At 58.7% G+C, this 24,418-nt stretch overlaps 1 protein-coding gene across 4 annotated transcripts; it reads right to left on the bottom strand.

The window, feature by feature from the left end:
* Nucleotides 1–424: 424 nt before the first annotated feature.
* On the bottom strand, nucleotides 425–23,476 carry SREBF1 (sterol regulatory element binding transcription factor 1). Of its 4 annotated transcripts, XM_025428140.3 has the most exons (20): nucleotides 23,247–23,474; nucleotides 9,901–9,999; nucleotides 8,025–8,456; nucleotides 7,444–7,631; nucleotides 7,221–7,358; nucleotides 6,919–7,140; nucleotides 6,162–6,276; nucleotides 5,723–5,943; nucleotides 5,289–5,490; nucleotides 5,003–5,181; nucleotides 4,480–4,741; nucleotides 4,231–4,397; nucleotides 3,854–4,022; nucleotides 3,287–3,395; nucleotides 2,891–3,000; nucleotides 2,635–2,767; nucleotides 2,314–2,479; nucleotides 1,659–1,859; nucleotides 1,444–1,552; nucleotides 425–1,158 (listed from the first exon to the last, which is right to left on the bottom strand). In XM_025428140.3, the coding sequence occupies exons 1-20, from the start codon at nucleotides 23,335–23,337 to the stop codon at nucleotides 929–931; spliced, it is 3,543 nt and encodes a 1,180-aa protein (XP_025283925.1). In that variant the 5' UTR covers nucleotides 23,338–23,474; the 3' UTR covers nucleotides 425–928. The 4 variants fall into 4 exon arrangements, with proteins under 4 accessions (XP_025283925.1, XP_025283923.1, XP_025283924.1 ...); XM_025428138.3 differs by lacking the exon at nucleotides 9,901–9,999 and having other exon boundaries at nucleotides 23,247–23,472; XM_025428139.3 differs by lacking the exon at nucleotides 23,247–23,474 and having other exon boundaries at nucleotides 9,901–10,052.
* Between the last annotated feature and the right edge of the window lie 942 nt (nucleotides 23,477–24,418).

Raw genomic sequence — 24,418 nt, 5'->3', positions numbered from 1 at the left:
GGACGGGTGGGATGGAGGAGGTGAGGCAAATGACCCAGACACGGGGATACCAGACTATAGCTCCTATCACAATAGATCCCTAAGGCCACCATGTCATCCCCGCCTGCCAGCCTGGGCACTGATGGGAGTACAAGCAGGGAGGTGGGAAGGGGCAGCTGAGACCACAATAGCCCTTAAGGATTAAGGGTTGATACAGCCCAACCCTGTGGCCCAGAAATGGGCGGAATCCCGGTCACCTGGAGGTCCTAAAGGGACAGGACTCCCACATGGAAGGGGAAGTTTCTGGCCATTAGGACTGATGGCAGTGGAAACCTCTGTCTTGGTGCTGGGGGGGAGCCAGGAGGGGGAGGCCCAAAGGACCCTCTGGTCCCCTGGTCTATCAGCTAAAACACACACCCTCCTCCCCCAAGAAACAAAACCCAGATTATAAATAATTTCATTTTTTATTCTCTGTACAAAACTTCTCAACCTATGAAAATAAAGTTTGCAAAAGGCAACGTAACACTTGAGCCTTAGAGGTCAGGAGGCTGGTGCACCCTGATCTACACTATGTACAAGTCTCTCCAGAAGGGAGAGAGGCGCCTTGGAGTAGGCCCCCCTCAGCTCAGTGAGATGTACCCCTCCCTGACGCGGGAGAGGGAAAAGCCACTCGGTGCCTGCAGGGCAAGGAGCCCCTGCAATCCCCCGATCGGCCACCAGAGGTCAGCACCACGCTGGCCGCCGCTCGTCGCGTTGGGGTGCAGTGGGGGGGCTGGGGTCGCGCCCCCTCCGGCCAACCAGGTCAAGAGGCAGCAAAAGCCCCTATGTGCCTCCCACCCCCCCCCCCCCCGCAGACAGTGCGGTACGTAGCTGCACCGTGGACACTCGGGGTCTCCAGCGCTGCCTCTGGCCGTCGAGGCTCCGGCCCGGCGGGGCCGCGGACGGGGATCTAGCTGGAGGTGACGGTGGTCCCGCCGCCCAGGCGCATGAGCATTTGCTGGCAGTCGTGCAGCAGGCGGCGATCGCCAAGCTTCTCGAGCGTGCGCGCCGCCTCGGCCAGCATGCCCACGCGCTGCCCGGGCGCCGACAGGAAGCCGGGAGGCAAGTAGCAGGAGGCCAGCAGCAGGGCCTCGGCGTGCTCCCGCCGCGTGGGCCGTGGCTCCAGCTCGGCCACTGCGCCTGCGCAAACCGCAGGATGTCAGGGGCGGGGCCAGGGGGCCTGGCTCCGCCCACCTCCGGCGCACAGGCGGGGCCTGTCGCGTCCACGGGACTCGCGCATAGTCGCCCATCCCACGGGTGACGGTGGACCCCGTGGACTTTCTCGGGTAGGATATCGCCATCAGGCAACCACCACCAAGTCCCTGGGTCTCTGCCGCAGACACAGTAGCGCTGGGCATCCATCACACTTTGTTCGGGCTTTCCCCACCCCCAGCCCCGGAGCAGCGCCACCCTGGCCCCGCGCACCTTTGCCGCAGGGGCCGGCCCTCCTCCGCAGGCTGCGGTCCAGGAGCTGGTGCGTCCGCGTGGGGCTGGCCCCTGCCATCAGCCGGGCCGTGGCCTCGTGCAGGAACACCTGGGTAGGAGGGGGCCAGGAGAGTTGGGGTTCGCGCCGGGCCATCCCTCCCTCCCCTGCTGCCTCACATCCCCACTGGGAGCCGAGGGGCCCCATGGGCACTCACCCTCCGCATGGCGGGCCGGAAGCTCTGTGCCAGACGCCTCAGGCCGCTCAGGTCCCGCTGGAAGCCACGCAGTTCGAGGGCAGAAGCCTGGGCCCCGGCGCCCGGGCCCTGTGAGGCCTGGGTGGGTGCGGGTGGCTGCTGCCGCCGCCACAGGCTAGTTCGTGCCACCAGGAGCAAGTCACACAGGAGCAGCTGCATGGCCTGGGGTGGGGGGCAGGGAAGGGGTCACGGGGGTGGGCTCCGGCTGTAGGAGGGGACGAGTGGGGGCCCGCGGTGCCAGGGGCCGGCTCCGGGCTGCACTGCCGAGGCACTGCACCCGCGTCACTCACGTGCAATGCAACAGCAATGCACCGCGGGGCCGCCCGCCTCTTCAGGCCCCCACGCCTGCGCCCGCTCAGAAGTGGCCTCGGAAGAGGCCTCTGCCAGACCCCTCACCCCACCCGTCCTCCTGTGGGGGGAGACTGGGACCCGAGGGGGGCAGCCGCTCTTCCACCGGGACCCAAGCCTTAGCCAGAGAGACAAGGCTGGCCAGGGCCCCAACCCCTACTGTCAGGCTGACCCCAGCATCTTCTGCAGCCCAAGGGAGAACATCCAGGGGATGGCAAGGTGGGGACCCCCACCCCAGACCTGCCAGGCCCCCGGCACCACCCCTCACCTTGTCAATGGAGCTCCCAGCTGGTGTGGTCGCCAGGCTGTCCTGCAGGTACCCACTAGCCTTCTCACAGATGGCCAGGCTGGCTGGGCCAGACTCTGCCTTCCCGCGGCCCAGCAGGGCCCGGGCAGCCTTGAAGGAGTGCAGAGCCGCCCGGGGCAGGGGTCTCCTGTTGGGGCCAGGGCAGAGGACTGATGGTCAGACATGGCCCAGGCCCTCACTACACTCCCCACTGCCCTGGTTCTGGCTTCATGGGGAAGAAAGGGTGGTGACCCTGACTGCACAGAAGGCTGGAGAGTCCGAGAGAATCTGGCCTGTACTCACTCAGACTCCTGCAGGGCACGGGGCAGGTGCTCCACCAGCGGGTATAGCCGCTCGGCCGCCTCCTCATCGCGCCGCAGCCAGTGGATCACCATGGTGGTCAGTGAGGCCCACCACTTGGCCATGGGGTCTGTGCCTGCAGGGAGCAAGGGGTGTAGGTGGGGAGGCTCCCAGGAACTCAGCCACCCTGCACCAGGCTGAACTGGTGTAGAGCTGGGGCCGAGCCGGGGGTCCCCAGGGCAGGGGTCTGGGGGCTCACCAGTGGTGGTGGCCATGCTGGAGCTGATGGAGAAGCTGCAAGCAGGAGCCCCGGCAGCATCAGAACAGCTGTTCAGCAGCTGTAGGTACCCAAGGGCGTCAGAGAACTCCCTGTGTCAGAAGAGAGGCCTGGCTATCAGGACAGGTAAGCCTTTCCTGGGAAAGCCTCAGCCCTCCTCACCCCCCACCAGAGCACAGCCTGACCTCCCAGCTCTGTGTCTCTTCTTGGCAAGCTGGTGGGAAAACAGACCCCAGGGGGGAGTGAGATGCGCCTGAGGCCACACAGCGTGTGGACAATAGCCCAGCTCCCACCACCCACACGCGGCCCGGTACATAGCCACTCTCAGACTCTCCCGTGGAGGGCGCTTGCCTGGTAGGGGAGCACAGGGACACTCACCTGTCCCCGTCAGCTGATCCAGGGCTGGGACTGGGCTGAGCCACACAATTCAATGCCCTCTCCAAGAGATGTTCGCGGAACAGCTGGGTCACCTGGGCCAAGGGGTCCACTGTGGGAAGGAGTGGGTGAGCAGGCTGGCAGGAAGGGCCCTACCCCTCCTCTCCACACCAAGGGCTCTTTCCTGGGCACGTGGGTGGGACAGATAAATCCTCCCGGCCTGCCCTTGGATAGGATAACCAACCCTGGACAGTATAATCTACTTAATAAAACGCCTTTAGCAGCTCTGTTCTTTCCATCTGATCTCTTTACTATACAATGGTCTTGCCTGGGATCACCTCTCCAATCAACCACCTGCCTCCAAATTCCTGTCTCCCTCTTTGCTTCTGAAGAGCCCCAACTGAGACAGACCCAGCCTTCCTGCTCCTGAAGCCTCCACAGTAACAACAGATGGGAAGGGGACATCAGAGACGCAGGGATAAGGGACAGGACAGGAATGAGGATGAGGAAGGGGAAAGGGGCACAAAGGAGGGAGGGGGTCAGGGGATGGGCATGGGGATGGGAGAGCACCTGGGTTGCCGGCCAAGCTGTACAGGCTCTCCCTTGGGGCACTGCACACGGCCCAGTCCCCATCCACGAAGAAACGGTGGCCCACAGGGTGGCATAGCCACTGCATGGCAAGAGGCACCGAGCCGCTCTGTGCCAGGCAGGCCTGGCGGGCACTACTCAGGAAGAAGCGCTGTGAGGGAAGGGAGCTGGGCTGTCACAAGGGACCCAGACAGGGACTCCAAACCCAGACCAGACCGAGGGCTGAGAGCCCAGCTGGGCCTGGAGACCATCTGGAACCCACTGCCTCCTCTCGGGCAGCCCCTTGCCCAGGGAGCCACTGGAAAGAGCTGCAAAGACAAGTCCCCAGCCCTGCCCCCACCAGCCCACCACCCACTCACTGTCAGAAAATGCAAGGCCCTCGGGAGACTGGTCTTGACCCTCAGTGCAGCGGCCACATAGATCTCAGCCAGCGTGGCCACGGACACGGCATCCCCTGCGCATTCCGCCAGGTTGAGGGCACTCAGTGCCAGATTGGCGGCAGTGAGGTGCCCACCTGTGTACTTCCCTGAAAGATGGGCAGGCCATAAGGCAGGGGCATGGTGTCAGGGCAGCGGGAGCCCCTCCAACCCAGCCCCCACCCTTCATACCCATGGTATGCAGCTGGTGCAGCTTGTGGTAGACGAGTGCCGCGTCCCGGGCGCTGGTGCGAGCGTCCGCCTGCAGGGCACAGTCCCTGTGCAGGCCTCCTGCCCGGCCTGCCAGCCATCGGCCCACCCAGAGACGCTGCAGCAGGTGGCGGATGAGGTTCCAGAGTAGGCTACAGGCCAGGTCCAGGTGGGAGGTGGGGAGTGGCCGGCCCAGGGCCCGCAGGGCCAGCCACAGCTGCTGTGCAGCTTGAGGAAAGTCTCCCTGGGATGGGGTTTTCCAGGTGAGCAATGGAGGGTCAGAGCATCTGAGCACACCATACCCCTCCTGCTCTGAAGATCCTCCCACCTTGGGCTCCCCACCATGACCCTGGTGTCCCCCAGTCAGCAGGAGTCTGCAGGGTAGACAAGAGCAGGGAGTATGGGGCAGGGAAGAGGAATGCCACCCAGCCCCTGCCCAAGTGCCACCCCAGGTCCCGGTCCCACCCAATCTCCCAACCCCCAGTCCCTGGATCCAGCCCCTTACCCGGGCCAGGTCCAGGTCAGCCTGTTTGCGATGCCTCCAGAAGTGCACAGCAGGGCCAGAGTGGGGCCGTGTGACCGGCTCTCCATAAATGAAGAGAAGCGCCAAGGAGGCGAGCACCAGCAGCCCATTGGTTAGCCAGATCAGCGGGGGCAGCAGCCACGGGGTCCAGCCAGGGCCATCTAGGGGCAGACAGAAGGGCTGGGGACCCGGCTCCATAGGCTTTGGATAGATACCTGAGTACCCCTTCCCCCTACCCCAGGGATAACCTGGACTGGGCCTATCCTACCTCTGCCCTCGGTGCCCAGCACATTGCGGCCAGGACCATGGTAGGTGCTGCCGGCATCCGAGGGGCTGGGGGAACCCCAGCTGCCCAGCAAGGAGGCCAGGGGGTTGCAGGAGAGGCAGAGGAAGACAAGGGTGCACAGGGCCAGGCGGGAGCGGTCCAGCATACCCCGGCTGTGGGGGGACAGCAGCTGTTCCGGCTTCACCTGGAAGGGTTGGGCAGGTTCGCCAGGGCAGGGCACAAGGCGCCCAGAGAGGATGCAACAGGAGGGAGGGATGGGCACCCTACCAAGCCTCACAGTGGGAGCCCCCCACGTGGCTACAGGCCGGTTTTTCTGTCACATGGGAGGTGGGATACATTAGGGGCTGCTTCCTACGCCCGTCCTGGGGCTCAGAGATTGAGGGGGAGACAGATGGGGGGACACAGCAGGGCCCAACCTGGCTATCCTCAAAGACTGGGCTGTCAGGCTCCGAGTCACTGCCACTGCCGGCACTGCCACCGCTCTTGCCTCCCAGGGACAAGGGGCTGCTCTGAGACGGCGAGCCAGCGTCCGAGGGTGGCGGGCTAAGTGTGTCCACCACCTCAGGCTTCCCGCTCTCCATGGGCACGTCTGTATTTCCTCCTCCGCCACAGACTGATACCAGGTCCTTCAGTGACTCTGCAGGCCCAAAAGGAACAGGGCCGGGGGTGAAGGCTAGATACCCCACCCCGAAACAGCTTAGGGCCCTGGAGAGGGCGAACTGGGAGTCGGTCTAGCTCTTGAGGGCCAAGCTGGGGCCCACATCGGGGCCCTTAAAGGGTCAGAGCTGAAGGGGCAGGCATGAGAGTTGGGGTGGGGCAGTGCAGAGCCAGGGGCAGGGTGACGCCAGGACTCACTGCTTTTGTGGGCAGCAGCGCGGAGACTCAGGTTCTCCTGCTTGAGCTTCTGGTTGCTCTGTTGTAGGAAGCGGATGTAATCGATGGCCTTGCGCAAGACAGCAGACTTATTCAGCTGCAGGGGGTGGGAGGGAGAGAGAACAGGGGGCCAGTCAGGCCTGGCAAGTGGGCACCGAGGCAAGGGGGGGTGGGGCTGCCTCACAATACTGCTACCTCAGGACGCTTGCACTTGCTATTCCCTCTACATGGAATATTCTTCCCCTAGTAGAACCTATCTCCCTGGATAGGCATAAGAATTAATATATCAAAGGCATCCAACAGCATCTGGCTCACTCCCTCACCTCCTCCAGGTCTTTGCTTATGTAACATCACCTTTCTGAGGTGCTTCAGATGTGCAGCTCTCACCGCCCCTCTTCCTGCTTTGTTTTCCTCCACAGCACTTATCCCCATCTAGCAGCTCTAACGCTTACTTATTTATCCTGTTGATCATCACACACCACCGCCCCCCTGTCACATCCCCCCTAGAACATCAGTCTCCAAACAGCAGGATTTTTGTCTGTCTGTTCACTGCTGTATCCCCAGGATCCAGATTAGCCCCTGGGACACAGGGTACCCTCCATAAGGTTCAGCCGAATCAATGGCACTGGCCAGGCCCAAAGAGTTACTTAAGCCCATGGCCCAGGCTCAGTCCTGGTTCTTCCGGTCCCCTCCTTCCCCGGGGTCAGCCCAGAGTGTCTCTGAACGCCTCGGCCCACACCTTTGCTTCAGTGCCCACCACCAGGTCCTTGAGCTCCACGATTTTGTCGTTGATGGAGGAACGGTAGCGCTTCTCAATGGCGTTGTGGGCTGTGCGCTTCTCACCACGGTTCTGAGCCGAGCCCAGGGCCTTGCCACCAGCTGCTAGCCGATTGATGGGCAGCTTCTCAGTGTCCACTACCAGAGGTACCGTCGCCAGGATAGTTCCTCCGCTCACCAGGGTCTGAAGGGCCAGGCACAGGTTAACAGCTGGGCATGCTCATGCGCAGAGCCCTGACTTCCTGCCCTCCCCATGTTACCCACCTGCAAGGGCCCCGTTTGTACAGTCGTGCCAGGGGCCAGGGAGCTGATACCCGCTGCCTTCACAGTGGTTGCCATGTCTGTTTTCATGGTTGTCAGAAGCAAAGAGTCAGCCTTGATGAAGTGGGGCTGCAGCAGGACCTGGGAGTGGGAGAGGTCTTAGCCAAGAGCTGTGAGTCTGCACCAGGGGCTGCCACCTCCCCGACACCTGGCCAGACCTCCTCACCGGGACCTGCTGGATCTGCGAGGTCACAGTGGTTGTTCCGGGGGCTGCTGTGGGGTTGGCTGTGGCTGTCAACAGAGGCTGGGGGGCCGCATTCTGGACCTGGGTGTGCAAGGAGACGGGCGGGACCCCTGGCAGGGAAGCCAGTGGCAGGCCAGGCAGCGGCTGCGGGGTGCTCCCTGGAGGGGTCCCTGCAGAGATAAAGGCTGGGGCTGCGGACACAGGCTGCCCTAACCCCTTTCAACCCACCCCTCAGGACCCTATCACCCTATGACCTGTGATGAGTCATCACCCCTCACGCTTCAGTTTCCTGTGGGGACAACCCCTGCCTAGAGCTCTGATGCAAATGTGCTAGCATTCCAGCCATGCACTTGTCTCTGGAAGGGCAGCACTGATGTGGACACCCCGGCAGAGTGGGAGGCAGCGCTTCACCCAACAATAGCAAGAACACAAGCACCGCTAGTAACAGGGGCGTCTGAGGCAGTAGAGCAAAGGCCCGATCTCTAAAACCTGCAAATTCCTCTATGGAGGCCACAGTAGACCTCCTCTCTGTACTCCTGTTGTCCCCTCACACACACCCTTACCTGTGGAGAAGCCTCCAGTGGGGCCGGGATAGCCCAATGCAGGGGCAGAGCTGAACTGTGGTGGGGCTGGAGCTGGGAAGCTCTGGGGCAGGAGGGACCCTGGCAGGGGCTGCGGGGTTGGGGGCTGCAGGATAGTCAGCGGCAGTGGCTCCTCCTTGATGCCAGGCCCAGGGGAGAAAGCAGGCCCAGGTGGGTACATCTTCAGTGAGGTGGGGGCAGGCTGGGGAGGGGACGAGGGTGGAGGTGTCGCCTTGGGTCCCCCAAGGAATCCATCCAGTGGAGAGCTCATTGTGGCAGGAGATGGGGACAAGCTGCCTGGGGAGCTGGCATCAGGACTGGCAGGGTCTGTGCCCCCTGCCCCACCCCCGGCATACGGTGGGTCGAACAGGCCCGGGAAGTCGCTGTCTTGGTTGTTGATGAGCTGAAGCATGTCTGGAGAAAGAAGAGGCTGAGTGAGTGACAGTGGGGCAGGGGGCTGGCCCCAGTATAGGGCATCACACACTGCATGCCTCTTGTCCACACAGCTGGATATGTGGGGCAATGATGCAGAAATAGAAAGCCACCCACATGAGCCCATGCTCCCAGACATGCAGCCCTTTCTTGGGCACCTGTGACATCTGGAGCAATGCCTGGTGCTTCGCATGTATCAAACAGCCCGTACAACAGCCGGACGAGGTCAGCACCCCATGAGGCCCATTACCTTGCCCCACACCTATGCTGAGGCAGAATTGGGGTCTGGGTGCTAGACGGCTGACTTGAGAGCTGCCAACACCAACCCATTCCTCCGTGGAACAGAACGAGGCTTGGGGCTGACCCAGCTGCCGGCCACGTGTGTGCCAACCAGTGTGTCCCTGCATGTTCTGGGCACGAGCCCAGACCACGTCTGTGGCCAAGCAGCCTCGGGACCAAGCCATTCAAGGCTTCAGTTTCCCCCCCTATAAAACAGAATGCTGGCCGTCCCGACTCCTTCCTCCTCGTACAGACTGGGACACACTCCCAGTGACTGCTTCAGCCTCTCCCCTAGCTGGCGGGTGACGACTAGCTGCCTGGCTGTTGGCCTGAGGCCCTCTAACCCACTAGGGACAGCCACCCACTGGGTTAAAGTGCTCCACAAGATCCCCAGTTGGCCTGGGCCAACTGCCTCCTCTCACTGAGCCTCAGTTTCCTCATCTGTACAACAAAACAAGATGAAGCCCTTCATGGCAGGGCTGCTGCGAGGCTTGGCAGAGCAGGAAGCTGGCCCGCAGCGGGCCTCACGGTTGCCTGCCTCCTGCCTACTGACAGGTGGCCACGCAGGGCAGTTTCTGCAGGAGGGGACCTTCCTCCGGCCTCCCAGAGCCCGTGATGGGGGTGCCAGGCTCGGTCCTCCTGGGCCCTCCAGGGCAAACACCTTGTGGGCCCTTGGAGTCCAAGCCCAGCCTAAAGGCTTATAGCACTTTCATTGGCGGGGCCCTGATCCCTCACCCCCACCCTCATGAGCCCCTCTGACAAGATGGGGAAACTGAGGCCCTGAAAGCAAAGCTGACTCAATCCAGGACTGGGGTCCCAGATTTGGTTCGGGGGGACAGGGGACAAGTGGCCTCCTCCCTGCTTCTGCCCCCGCTGCCTCAGAGCGGGGCCGAAGTCGTTGGAAAGCCGCTCTCTCACTCCAGACGCCGGGGTGGGGGTAACTACTGAGGGTGGGGGCGGCCCGCCAACTCCAGTGGGCGCCGGCAGCTGGCAGCCGCCCCCGCCCCCTCGGGAACCAGCTCTTTCCGCGGGGAGTCCACGGCCCCTGCACACACACGCCCCCCTCTGAAGGAAACCGGGGATGGTGACCCCGCCGCGGAGGTGGAGGCTCTGTGATAAAGGGGTGGGGAGTCCTCCAAAAAAATACCTTCGAATGTGCAATCCATGGCTCCGTGGCCCGCGCCCGCCGCCCCTTCGGGGCGCCCCGGCGGCTGGCCTGCCGGTCTCCGCGCGGCGCCGACTTCACCTGTCAGGGCTCCGCCGCGCTATAAAGCCCGCGGAGCGCCCCGCCCCCCGCAGGCCCCGCCCCCGCAGGCCCCGCCCCTCGGGGCCGCGGGCCGGGCATGGGGTGAGCGCGCGCGGCCAATCAGCGGCCGCGCCGCTGCCTCACTAGGGCCCCGCCCCTGCCCCCGCCCCACCCCCGACGGCGGCTCGAGCTCGGGTTTCACCCCGCGGCGCTGAATGGGGCCGGGGTTACTCGCGGGCGAGGGCCCTTAACCCGCTCGGCGCCGACAGCCGCCGGGGTTACTGGCGGTCACAGCCCCCGCCACGCCCCCAGCTCCAACCACCTCCGTTAGCACTTCAGAGGAGGGCTGCGGAGTGGACGCGGGGCCGGGAGGCCCCGGCACGGATGCCCCAACACTCTTTACAGACCGCTGGCGCTCTGAGCAGGTCTCCACCGCTAGGCCTCAGTTTACTTCTCTAGACAATGGGATCATCGCATCTCTCTGGCCTCGAATGGGAGAAGTGAAAAAGAACATGGGTGCAGCGCTCAGGACCACGAAGCGCTGAATTACCGCCAAGGGCTGCTGGTGGTGGGTGTGGGGACCTCCTCTTCCTGGGGCACCCCCCCACCACATGGACGCCTAAGAACAGGTCACTGCCAGGAAACTGAGGCCCAGCGTGAGGGATCCCCTCCTCCCAAAGTACACATTCCCATAATCCTTGCACCTGATTCCTGTCTCTCTGTGCAGATATTCTTTTGCCGAGAGACCTGGGTCTGGGATGGGGGGAGGGGGTCTGCAAAGTCAGCTCTGGCCCCTGAGGTCTCACAGCTTGCTCCCAGCAGTCCCTGAGGGCCAAACCTGGCTCACTTATTGCCTGTAGGGTCCTGGGAGGCCAGGAGACAGCCTAATCCCTGGGACGGAGGGTAAGGAAGGCAGGGGTGCAGCCCTAGGGTGACAGGCTCTGGAGGTCTTTTGAGAAGGTACCTAGGAGTGCCTCCCCTAGGCAGGACCTCTGATTAAGGTCAAAGTTCGACACATACAGATGAACAAAGTATGGCCAGCTGCCCAGGTTGTCACCTTGAGCTCTTGTGGCCAAACAGACCACTAGCAAGTCCTGCCCCAGCCTCTGGCTCCCAGGCTCCTGTGGCCTCGGAGGGAGGATGAAGCCTGGGCAGGCAGGTATGCCAACTGAGCAGCATGGGCCAAGAGGGACTCCAGCCCCAATTTCTCTCCCTGTCCACCAGCCTAAACAAGGAAACTGCCTCATCTCCCTCACACACATCCAGTTCCCAATCTTTCTAGAACTTTCCATGCCTTTGTAGGGGGTGCCAAGGATAAAGAACTTCTCCTCCAGCACTTCTACCTCCCTCTCTCCTCAGCTTGTGGGTGCTCACACTTTCCCTCAACTCCCCCCCACAAAAAAAACAAAGCACTGCTGTTGAAAAGGCTCTGACCTCACCAGAGTAACAGAAAACAGGTTAGACACCAAGGCCTGAATTCCAGGCACCAGTTTCAAAAGCAGACCCTCACAGCTCTGTTTTTTTCTTACCATGGTCCCCACTTGTGCAGCCCATACTGTGGCAGGACCTGCAAGTGGACCAGGGCCAGAGACAGCCCTGAGGGTATAAGCCTGGGCCACCCCCTTCCTGTCTCATCCTTCTCTTCCCTTCACCACATTTTCTTGCCTGTTTTCCATTCCTCACATCTTTATGCTTTGCCCCAATTTCATCCTGAGGTAGGAGGGAGAATGGTTGGTCTATGTCCCCCTGAGGGTAGCCCGAGTCAGGGAAGGCTTCTGAGATGCAGCAAGAAAGAGGGCCTGGGTGCCATGAGGCACCTGGTGGCATATAAGGGGCCAGCCTTTCCCTGAACTTGGCCTGAGCAGCCCCCCATCTCTCTCCTCTGGAGCTTAATCTGCCAGCAGAAGCTGGGTGCCAGATCTAAGACTGGGGTTGGAAATATGAGAGCAAACCCCACAGCCCCCTTCCCCCATCCATCCAGGGGGCAGACCTGCCCCCTGTGCCTCACTTGCCATGTCATCTCAGGCAAATCACTCCCTTTCTCTGAGCCTCCACCCCATGTCTCCAGAGGTGACACCGGTGAGGTTCTAGAAGGACAAGTGTGTCTACTGCAGCATTATTTATGACAGCCAAATTATGCAAGCAGCCTAGGTTGTCCATCAACAATGAACGGATGAAGAAGATACAGTGTAGACACACACACACTCACACACACACACACACACACACACACTCTCACTCTGGAGTATTACTCAACCATAAAAAAGAATGAAGTCTTGACATTTGCGACACCATGGATAGATCTACAGGGCTACAAGGTGTAATACTAAGTGAAATAAGTCAGAGAAAGACAAATACCGTATGATTTCATGCATATGTGGAATTTTAAAAAAAATAAACAAAGGAAAAAGAGACAAGCCAAAAAACAGACTTTTAACTCTAGAGAACAAACTGGTGGTGAGCAGAGGGGAAGTGGGTGGGGGATGGGTGAGGTAGGTGATGGGGATCAAGAGTACCCTTAGCATGGTGAGTGCTGGGTAATGTATAGAGTTGCTGAAACACTATACTGTACCCCTAAAACTCATAACACTGCATGTTAACTTTAAAAAATGAAAGTAAAATAAAATAATAAAAGCAAATGTAGGGATGCCTGGGTGGCTCAGCAGTTAAGCGCCTGCCTTCAGCTCAGGGGATGATCCTGGAGACCTGGGATCAAGTCCCACATCGGGCTCCCTGCATGGAGCCTGCTTCTCCCTCTGCCTGTCCCTCTCTGTGTCCCTCATGAATAAATAAATAAAATCTTAAAAAAAAAAAAAAAAGAACAAATATATCAGGGCACCTGGGTGGCTCGGTGGGTTAAGTGTCCAACTCTTGATTTTGGCTTCGGTCATGACCTTAGGGCCGTCAGATCAAGCCCAGCACTGGGCTTCATGCTGGATGTGGAACCTGCTGAAGATTCTCTCTCTCTCTCTGCCCTCTGCTCCTGCCCCTGTCCCCAGCTCATGCTCTTACTCTCACTCTCTTCCTCCTCTGCCCCCCAAGAAGAGCAAGTGTATGAAGCACCCAGCATTCAGCAAGATCTCAATAAAGATCAGTCCCTTGGGATGCCTGGGTGGCTCAGTGGTTGAGCATCTGCCTTTGGCTCAGGTCCTAATCCTGGGATAGAGTGCCACATTGGGCTCCCCGTAGGGAGCCTGGTTCTCCCTCTGCCTGTGTCTCTGCCTCTCTCTCTCTGCATGTGTCTCTCACAAATAAATAAATAAAATATTTTTAAAAGGGGGAAAAAGGGGGGGGGGATTAGTCCCTGTACAACAAATGGAATGGTCTAGAAATGTTAAGGCAGGTAGTGAGTGGCCCAACACTTGCAATGTTCAAGTCGGAACTCCATAGACAATGGAGCTTGTTTTTTTTTTTTAATTTATTTTATTTTATTTATTTATGATAGTCACATAGAGAGAGAGAGAGAGGCAGAGACATAGGCAGAGGGAGAAGCAGGCTCCATGCACCGGGAGCCTGACGTGGGATTCAATCCCGGGTCTCCAGGATCGCGCCCTGGGCCAAAGGCAGGCGCCAAACCGCTGAGCCACCCAGGGATCCCTGGAGCTTGTTTTATGGAGAGAAAATCAGGCTGGGACTGGAGTGAGGCAGGAGAGGTACCCCTGCCAGCCCTGGAAGCCAAGACAGGGCCCCCAAGGCTCCATGGCTCCCATCTCATGGATGATTCTCCAGTGAGCTGAGCCCTGGCCTTCCAGCAGAGAGGGACTCAGTGTGGCTCCTGCATGCACTCCCCAGAGAACAGGGAAGAAGAGGCATAGACTCTGAGCCTCAGTGGGCCCACCTCACAGCCCTCCAATCGCTCACCTTCCGCACCTCCTCCCCAAGCCTGGATTCCTCCTTTATGCTCTCCTTTCCAGTCCTGCCCTGATTCTATCAGGGCCCAACAGGAAACCTGACCCCCTTTCTTCCTTGGCTCTATCTTCAAACCACCTTTGGAAGGCAGATATGGGACAGGCTTTTATTCTCTGGCCTGTTTATTTTGTGAGGCCAGGATGCAAATCTTGGGAGGACCCAGCACCACAAACTGGCAGGACCCCGGCTCTGATCATCACAGGAGCCTCCCTCCCATCCAGCCTGTATGGGCCTTGAACCTCAAACAGGCTCTGTTTGCACGCCTCTCAGGATAGGGAGCTCACCACCTCCCTCTCATGGCCTGGTCAATGATGCCTAGATTTGTCTCTCTTGACAATATCCACTGTCTTTTCTTTTTCTTCTTCTTTTTTTCTTTTTTTTTAAGATTTATTTATTTGAAAGACACAGAGAGAAAGCTGATGGAGAGGGGGAGAGGGAGAGAGAGTCCTAAGCAGACTCTGTGCTGAGCACAGAGCTGGAGCCAGGGCTCCATCTCACGACCCTGAGATCATGACCTGCACTGAAATCAAGAGATGGACACTCAACTGACTGGGCCACCCAGGTGCCCCACTACTGCCTTAAGTGTCTACTGTGTATTAGGCCTGTGCCAGGCACTGGGGCTACATGGACACTGCACGGAGACCTTGCCTCATGAAGCTTACATTCCAGTGACCAACAGTCAGCAAATACCTGGAAGAATGTGGGTGCAGATGCTGATGGGCACCACAGAGAAACTGAGGCAGTATGAAGAGAGGGTGAGGGGCCACTACCGATGAGATCAGCAGCCAGACTCCCTGAAGAGGCAACATCTGAGTAGATGCCTGAATGAAACAAGGGAGGGGGCCAGGAGGAAGGAAGGCTTCGGGCAGAAGGGACAGCAAGTGCAAAGGCCCTGAGGTGGGAGCAAGCTTGGCATGAGGCTGATGAGACAGCAAGGAGCCCAGGGTGGCTGGAGCAGAAGGAACAAAGGTGGAGACAGAAGTCAGGGAGGCAGCCAAGGAGCTGGGATTCCAACAGGAGTTTGTCTGTCTCCTGAGCCAAGGACACCAATACTCCAGGAAATGGGCAGGAAAGGGGTGTGCAAACTGCCCAGCGCAATGCAAATCACAAAGGGTGGCACAAGTGTGAAGAACAGGGAACGGTATAAAAGCAGCACCAGCGCAGGAGAGGGCATGGGCAGGGCTTATGGGACCCCTGGAGCGTTGCCTCTGCCCACTTCGGGATGGGCTCAGAGCAGGGGTGGGCGTTCACCCAGCATCCTGGGAAGCCAGGGCTATGCCCTGCCTGCCACTCATCCCTGCTGCTCCTACCCATGCCTCCTCGATCCTCCTGAGGACTCAGGTCAGCAGGTTTGCATGTCCTCAGCTAGTCATGTATGCAACAGAGACAGACTGCCTTTGTGCACTCAGGGCCTCCTGGGGGGGGCAAGTGCCTCTTCCTGGAATGGGATGGGCCCATGGCTGGAGCCCCAGGTGTACCTGGGCATGAGCCCTCTAGATGAACAAGGAAACAGGCTCAGAGAGAGGCCACGTGTCCAAGGGCCCACCACTGCCAAGTAGAGAATCTAGGACTCAAACCCGGGTCAACCGACCCGAGCCCACACTCATCAGCTCCAGCCTGCCCAGGACAGGAGACAGCCCCAGCCCGCCCAGGACAGGAGACAGCCCCAGCCCCAGCCTGGCTCTGCCCCAGCCTTCTGGCAGTGTGCATCTCAGGCCACAAGGTGTGCGTGGAGGCTCAGCTCTGACACTGCCCCTTCCTGGGCCTTCCTGACCACCGTTAGCGGCCAGGCCTTGGCTGGGAACCCCTCAAGGCAGGGCTGGGGCTCGACCAGCTCATGACACCAGCAGCACTCAGCACAAGGCAGAGCACAGAGGGGACCAGAGTCAGGGGTCCACATAGCCACCACCACCCCCCCGCTGGTCTCCAGCCACAGGCCCTCGCTGTGACTCACCATCACTGTGATCATGCAATTCAGTGCCACCATGCGTTCGCCCAGGCTGCTCCCTCTGCCAGAAATGTCCTTCCCATTATCCTTTGTCTACCTAGCAAATTCCTGCTCTTCTTTCAAAACTTGCTCTGACGTTGCCTTCTCAGAGTCTCCCCTCATCTGTGTCACCCCACACACTAGCTCCCCTTCACCCAGACCAAATGACCCTGCACATGACCTGTAAGATGGCCATTGAGCAAGATGCTGGTCAGCACCAATTCGGACATCTTGTCATAGGTGTGGGCTCAGGTCACATACTTATCATTCAGGCAGCTGAAAACCAACCCATGGGACTGAACAGTGGCAATCTGGGAGTTGTGTCCTATTGCTGAGCAACTGTTCCCGGTCTAAATAGTAGTGCTGCACATTTCTTTATATAAATTATATCTATTTCCCCTTTTTGAGTTTTTCCCTTGCAGCCCATTTTAAACCTGAAGTGGGCTTAGTATGGGCTGCTCCCTGGCAAAGAGAGACACCCTTTAGAACCTCCCCTGCAATGTGTTTCCTCATTGCATCACCAGCACTGGGTGTTATAATTTTTACTTAATTTTGGTTGCTTTGTTTAGTCCTGAGAACTGTGTGACTGGAACCTCAAAGGTGCTTTAATTTGTATTTCCAAGGCTGCCTTGAGATGTTTTGTGCAACAAACTATCACATGACCAGAGGCTCACAAACACCCGCTGTGCCCCCACCCTCCTCTGCCAGCTAGAAACAAAGCTTCTTCAGCAGATTCTTCTGCCTGGGAAGCAATCCTTGCTGGGTCTGGCCTTCCTGCTGCTTCTACAGGTCTCTAACTCCTTCATACCCCTAAGTTACCACCTGGCTTGAGCCACAGGTTGGGCAGCTAGGGAACTATGGTGAGTCAGGTGTTTCAAGATCTCTGATCCAGGATGCCTGGGTGGCTCAGTGGTTGAGCATCTGCCTTCGGCTCAGGTCATATTCCCAGGGCCTTGGGATCAAGTCCAGTGTGGGGCTCCCTGCTCAATGGGGAGTCTGCTTCTCCCTCTCCCTCTCCCTCTCCCCACTGCTTGTGCTCTCTCTCTAATAAATAAATAAAGTATAAAAAAACAACAATAACAACAAAAACCTCTTTCTCATTTGTACTGCTGGGTGAGGAGGTGACAAGGTATCTCGAAGTCTCCTTCCAGGGACGCCTGGGTGGCTCAGTGGTTAAGCATCTGCCTTCAGCCCAGGGTATGATCCTGGAGTCCCAGGATTGAATCCCACATCAGGCTCCCTGCATGGAGCCTGCTTCTCTCTCTGCCTATGTCTCTCATGAATGAATAAATAAAATCTTTTAAAAGAAGAAGAAGTGTCCTTCCAGCTCTACTCTCTTTATCTTTAACAGTAGCTAAGGACAGGGTGCTTGCTTCCCTAGGGGTCAGGCAGGGGGAGAGGGGAGGGGCGCCCAACTAGCCCTGACCAGCCCCACCTTCTCTCCCAAGCAGAGACCCAGAATCAAATGGTGGCCACTCAGGACTTGAAACCATAGCCCATAGAGACTTCCAACATAGGCTCCTTGGATAGTCTGCTAACATTTGTTAAGCTGAACATATTAGGTGCCAGGTCCTAGTTAAGTGATCTAAATTGGTTGAGGGCTACTATTGGCCGTGTGCTGCTTAAGCCCTTGACCTAAATGAGCTCATCTGATGCCCAAAACTCCAAGAAGATGATTCTACTATTATTCCTAGTACCTGAAGGCCAGAGAGGTTAAGCCACTTGTTCATGGTCACGCAACAGGGGTTGAATCTGAAGACCCTGGGCTCCAACGGGAACCCCAGAGCCCTAGGAGGGGGCGGCCTTGCTGGGAGATAACTGGAGGGTCATTTAGGAGGAAAGGGTGAGCTTGAGCAGTGTTCCAGGTCAGGATGGGCCTTTCTAGGCCACCAACTCTTCCAGGTGGGATGGACCCCCATGCCTGCCCCACCTCCCTCCAAGTCCTAGACCCAGTTGGGGAACCACACACAACTGGACCCAGCCTCAACCCCCCTTCCAGGAGCCCCAAACCCATTTCTGAGGCTCTCTCCCCTGCCCTCACACAACCCTCTTCGTGTAGCCACATGGGACTTAGGTCTCAGAAGTATGCCATCCCAGACCTGACTGGGGTTCAAAGGTCACATCCACAGGGCCTGTGCTGGCAAGAGACAAAGCCAGAGATACTTCCTCTGGCCAGCACTGCCATTCCCACCTGAGCTGCACCTGTTGACAGGGCAAAGTCCAGATGCCAGGCTTCTGTCTAATGGTGACCCTACCTGGGCTGACCAGGTCACTCAGGATGTTTGTGTCCAGAGAGGTGACCATCGGACAGGAGGTAACTCCCAGACATCTCAACCCACTCCCAGCATGCTTCTCTCCATCCCCCAAAGAGACAGGTCCGGCAAACCCTGCAGGTCTGGAATGCAATGCTGAGACATGGGAACATTATCTTGGGGGCACTGGGGAGCCACGGTCATTTGGGAACTGAGGAGTTCTATGCCCAGAGCTGGGAGCTGAGCAGTAAGCACAAACTGTGTTTCCTTTTTCTTTTCTTTTTTTTTTAGAGAGTGTGTGGCAGTGTGCATGCATGCAGGAGGGGGAGGGTGGCGCACGGGCAGCGGGAGAGAGAGAGAATCTTAAGCAGGTTCCACACCCAGCATGGAGCCCATGTCAGGGCTCGATCTCACAATCCTGAGATCATGGCCTGAGCTGAAACCAAGAGTCAGAATCTTAACTGACTGAGCCATCAGGCGCCCCTTGAGCCGTGTTTTCTAAGAAGAGCCCAAGCTTTTCCCACTGGGGAAAGGACTGGGTGTGAGATGCCATGGGGAGAGGCAGGGGCTGGCTGAATGGCCCCCAGTGGGTTCTCTCCACCAGGACTGGCCTGGACCCAGAAAAGTGCCAGACGCGCCGGGCCCTGGGAGCAGGCCCTCCTGTGGTTTATCTAGGCGCCTGGGAGGGACCACAGGGCTGCAGAGCCCCAGAAAGCACTGCCTGGGCCGAGCTGCGGTGGGGAGGAGTGAGACCCGGCAAGGCTACCCTGGCTACACAAACAGTGAAGGTGGGGGCATCCAGGCAGAGGACAGATGGACCGTCCTACCAAACGCTTCAGATAAACCACAGTCCCCAGGGCGACTCCTCAGCCAGGCCAGCATCCCCCCGCAACCCCATAGGTGGGGAGGGCCCAGTCAGAACCCCATCTCCGTTCGCCTCTTCTGCACTTAAAGCAGGTGCGACATCTGATATATTAATCAGCGAAGAGGGGATGCCTGCCTCGGGCTTAACAATAATCACAAACATGGCACAGGGCTGCGCTCAGGTCCCCTCCACCCACAGCCACAGGGACCCCAAAGCACAGGGCATACCAGAGGTCATGGGGCTGGAGCTAGGTCAGTGCCTTCACCCACAGAGCTAAGGGCTGTGCTGGCAGCTCCACCCCAATACCCGTTCACATGACAGAGGGTTTGGCAAAGGCAGGCAGCAGGGTTGGGTGGGGCTCAAGGCCCTTAGCCTGCTCCCTGGTGACAGTCTCAGTCTCATGACTCAAAGGCCACTCTGGACTGGGAGGGTGAAGCGGCCGCTTGGCCTCTGACCTCTGTGACCTACTCCCAGGCCCCCAGCATAGCCCCACGTGGAGCTGCCTCCTGGGTTCTCTGTTCTTTTTTTTTTTTTTTTTTAAGACTTTAAAATTTACTTGAGAGAGAGAGTGTACACACACATGCGCACCCGAGTGAGGGGAGGGGCAGAGGGAGAAAAGCCAACTCTCTGCTGAGCATAGAGCCCAATGCGAGCACAGAGCCCAATGCATCTCACAACTCTGAGATCACGACCCTAAGCCAAAATCAAGAGACACTCAGCCGACTGGGCCACCCAGATACCCGGGGTTCCCTGTTCTATCGCTTTCTACCCCTACCCCACTCTTAGGAGCTGAGCAGATAAGAGCATGGGCTCTGGAGTCCACCGCCTAAGTATGAATCTTGGCCCTGCCATGTTCTGGCTGTGTGACCTCAGGCAAGTCACTTGACCTCTCTGTGTGCCTCAAGGAACTCATCTGTAAGATGAAGATCTTAAGTCTACCCACTTAAGGTTGTCGGGAGGGCTCACTGGTCAGCTAGAAGCCTAGGATACAGTTGTGATCCTCTGTTGTGACCCTCTACCTCAGCTGCCAGGGGGAGCTTCCAACATATAAACCAAGCATAGCACTGCCCTGCCCCCATGCCCTCAAAACTCCCCACTGCCTCTGGACCCAGTCCATCTACCCCTCCAGTAGTTTGAGGCCTGCCTGGCCCACCTCACAACCGTCTTTCCTCTTAGGGACCTGGAGACCTTCGGGCCCTGCCCGTCCCACCCCCAACTCACTTCTCTCTAGACCTTGAATCAGCCTCACTCCAAAGGCAAGGTAAAAGTCTCAAAATTAGGCCTGTCCTCTGAGCATCAAATTCCCCTCCCAGAGCTTCCACCTATGAAACTAATAGAGGATCCATCCAAGCAAAGACTGGCCTGGGGTGTCTACTGCAGTGCAGTTTATAAGAACAAAACAACATGGATGTCCATCTGTGAGCAAACCAGGGAACTTGATTGTTGTCTGGCTGTTGACATGGAACAAAGCAGGTTACAATCTGTTGTGAGCCAATGGACCCTATTCTAAATTATAAAAGTATAGATTAGCGGTTGCCTGGGACTGGGTGTGGACCAGAGAGTGGTTGTGAACAGGCAAGAGGGATCTTACTGTGGTGATGAAAATGCTCTAGAACTAACTGGTGATGGTCACACAACTTAGTCAACGTAAAAACTTACTGTACACTTAAACTGGATCAATCTTTTTTTTTTTTTTTTGGATCAATCTTATAGCAGGTAAATGATACCTCGAAGGTGTTGTTTTTAAAAAGTAGATCATGAGTGTATAGTCATTACACACACACACACACACACACACACACACCAGGAAACAATCCAATCCCCCACATAATTAACAGAGCTTATCTCTGCATGACCGGTTTAAGGAAGATTTTATTTTCTCTTTTTGCTCACTTGAACTTTCTAACTTTTTTACAATGCAAAGAGATTTGTTGTGTAATTGGGAGGAAAAAAGAAAGTCTGGATAAAAACCAAGAAACATCCTGCCGTGGTAGGCAAACTTCATGGCCACCCCAGCAAGAGGCTGCAGTTGTCTGCCGTCTCTCCCAGATTAGAGCTGGTGCCTAGGGGCACCTGGGTGGCTCAGTGGTTGAGCGTCTGCCTTCAGTTCAGGTCGTGATTCCAGGATCCTGGGATGGAGTTCCACATCAGGCTCCCTGCAAGGAGCCTGCCTCTGCCTCTCCCTCTGCCTAGGTCTCTGCTTCTCACTCTGTGTCTCTCATGAATGAATTAAAAAAAAAAAAAAAATTCTTCAGAGCTGGTGCTTAATTGCCCCCAACCCCAAACAGATGCAGGAGCCTGGTCCTTGGGCCTCAGGACATAATGCTTCTGCAAATGAGTCCGTGAAAAAAGTCTATGCCAGACCTGTGGCCCTGATACACCTGCCCTGATTCTACTGCCCCAACTCCTCTAGGAAGGGAAGCATTCATATCCCGAGTGGGAAACAGGCTCAGAGATTCAGAGAGCTTGGGCAGGATGGCAAAGTAAGTGAGTAGTGTCCAGATTCAAGTCCCGACCCCAAAGCCCAGGAACTCACCACCTGGTCATGTGCCTTTCAGGCTGTACCCACTGGGTCCAGGGCTTTTGGAACTGTTGGTTGAGTCAGGCTTGGATTTCTCCGGGGCCTGGGGTTTGGGGTTCATCACTCCAGGGCAGGGCCAAGAGGAAGGCTGATTTGGGAAAGCCCCACAATTTAAGTCTCTCCTCCCAGACCCTCCCCTTGCCTGGTCCACGGGGAAGGCAAGCTGATAAGGCCCCAGGCTGGCAGCCAGCTGGGCTCATATGCACCGCCGTAGGGCAGGAGTGAGTGAGTTAGAAGTGTCTGTTTGTTAACCTCAGGTGGCCACAAGCTCCATGGACACAACTGTCCAGGTAGTTGGAGGTCTGTGTCCTGTGCTCTTGGCTTCAAGTTCCCCATTGACCAAGTGACACTTGGCCAGTGATGCCGAAACTGCAGAGCAACCATGGAGGGCCATTTGCTGGGGGCTGTGGTTTGTCCTCTCTACACAATGGGGCAACAGCCTCCCAACTGGGACCTGCCACACCATTCTCAAACCCCTTCTCTGTCTAGCAAACAAGATACTTTTGAAGGGGTGAGTGCACCGGCTCTGCTCAGCAGCTCCACCACAGCTCTGCCCTCTGGCGCAGAGGATCCTGTTTTTTGCCAACTGTCCCAACCTCCCCTCCTGTGCCTTCCTCTTAACTCCTCAAACTCGGGGCCTTGGCCCGTGCTGAGCCCTCGGCAGGCTGGGGAAACATCCTTCCCAGTGGGTCCTGACGCCGACCTTCAAGTCTCAGCTCAAACGTCTGCTCTGCTCAAAGAGGTCTCCCCCAGGGATCCCTGGGTGGCTCAGGGGTTTAATGCCTGCCTTCAGCCCAGGGCATGATCCTAGAGTCCTGGGATCGAGTTCCGCATCAGGCTCCCTCCATGGAGCCTGCCTCTCCCTCTGCCTGTGTCTGCCTCTCTCTCTCTCTCTCTGTGTCTCTCATGAATAAATAAATATAATCTTAAAAAAAAAAAAAAAAAGAGGTCTCCCCCACCCCTGCACCACCACCGGGCAACTAAATATCCTTTTGCGGGTTTTCTTGAGAATTTCCGTGCTCCCAAGAAAAGGAGGAGCCCAGGTCGATCTGTGAACCCCCGATGCCTAGTACACGGCCTGGTATTCAGTAGATGCTCACTAAACGTTTGCGCCAGCGAGGCCCATCCGGGACTGGGAGCACTCGCCGGGGGCGGGAGGGAGCGGGAGGGAGCGGGAGGAGGGGCCAGGAGAAGCGCTGCGCGCATGCGCGTGAGCTCCGCGCCGAGCTGAACTCTCGGCCGGAGGGAATGACCGTGAGTAACCCCGCGCTGACGTCAGGGCCGGGGCGGGGGCGGGGCCTCGGAACCGCCCAGGTCTCCCGGGCTCGCGGCGGCCGCCCCTGGACCGAGGACTCCCTTGCCGCGCCGCGCGGGGCCCCGGACGCCCAGAGGCGCACGTGCCCGGCCCGGAGCCTCCAAGAGACCCGGCGAGGCGCGGCCCGAGAGGCCGGGGGGGTGGCGCAGGGGAGGATCGGCGCGGTCTGCACAACGGGGCCCACGGCGCGCAGCCCAGAGGCGCGGGGGAGCGCGCGGGGAAGCCCCGCGCACACAGCACAGAGCCGGGACCGGTGCCCGACCCCGCGCCCCGGGAGACAAAGCCCCACGCCGCCGGCGCGCCACGCTCGCGCGGAGCCCAGCCGGCCCTTGACGTACCTTCGATGTCGGTCAGCAGCGCCGCGTCCAGCTCGCACGGCTCGGCCAGCGCCTGCTCCAGGGCCGCGTCGCTGAAGGGCGGCTCGTCCATGGCGCAGTCGCCTCCTCCGGGCCGCCCGCCGGGCCCGCCGCCGCCGCGTACGGACTTTCGCAGGGAGCGCCGCGTCCGCCGGCCCCGGCCCGCTGCCGCCGCTGCGCGCGTCCGCGTCCCCGCCCGGCCCCGGTGGCGGCCCGGCGCCCGCGAAAAGTTCCTCGGAAACTGGGTTCCCCCGCTGTGGCTCTGCAGGGAGGGCGGGGCGGGGGCGGGGCCCTGCCGAGAGGCCCCGCCCCCGGGGTAGACGGGGCCCCACCCCACCTGGAGAGAGCTGGGACCCGGCTCCGGGGTCGGGCTCGCAGACCTACCCCCAGCCCGCCCCTCCGCCAGTGCGCCCTCCAGTCGTTCCTTTTATCCGACCCCTGGCACAGCCGCGTCTGGCCCACTGCAGCGGGGGCGTGCGGGCAGGCCTTGAGCCTTCTCTCGGCCTCAGTTTCTCCCAACACCAAGCAAGGGGGCTGGGTGAAGCTCCGGGACAGGGCCTGTCCAGGAGCTGGAGGGGGCTGGGGCCTGGACAAACCTCACTTCCTAGATTTGGCTCTTTAGAACAAGACAGATCTGTTGGAGTGATAGCTCTGATGACCTGCTGTGGGCTGTCGGGCCAACTCTTGTCCTCAATTGCATCAGCTCTACCTGGAGCTTGGTGATGCTTCTCCATAGGCTGCTTGGGAGATTAGTGATTGCGGGGGGGGGGGGGGGGGGGGGGGGGGGGCTGGGCCTGTGAGATCAGCCAGCCGCCCCGCCCCAGTTTCCTAAGATCAGATTGGGCTCTAGATAAGGGGGTAGCCCAAAGGGAGCCTGGAAGAGGCGAATCTCCCTTCCTGATTTAATCTCGTTTCCTTCCAGATCCAGCTGTGGTAACAAGGGGGGGTTTGGAAGCCAGTGGACCCAGTCCAGTCCCCGGAAGTAGGCTGGCCTCAGTACCCAAGAAGACAGGAAGATCTAGAGAGTTCTAATTGCACACAGCTACTCAGGGACAGCCACAGGCTTGGGCCCCAGGGCTGACTTCCAACTCAGCGCTTATCCCTGGGATCAGCCTAGATGGGGGACACAAGGAAGAGGTGGGCTGTGCTTTACG

This window comes from Canis lupus, chromosome 5, assembly GCF_003254725.2.
Source record: "Canis lupus dingo isolate Sandy chromosome 5, ASM325472v2, whole genome shotgun sequence".
Classification (NCBI taxonomy): Eukaryota; Metazoa; Chordata; class Mammalia; order Carnivora; family Canidae; genus Canis; species Canis lupus.
This window is presented reverse-complemented; position numbering and strand designations above follow the sequence as displayed.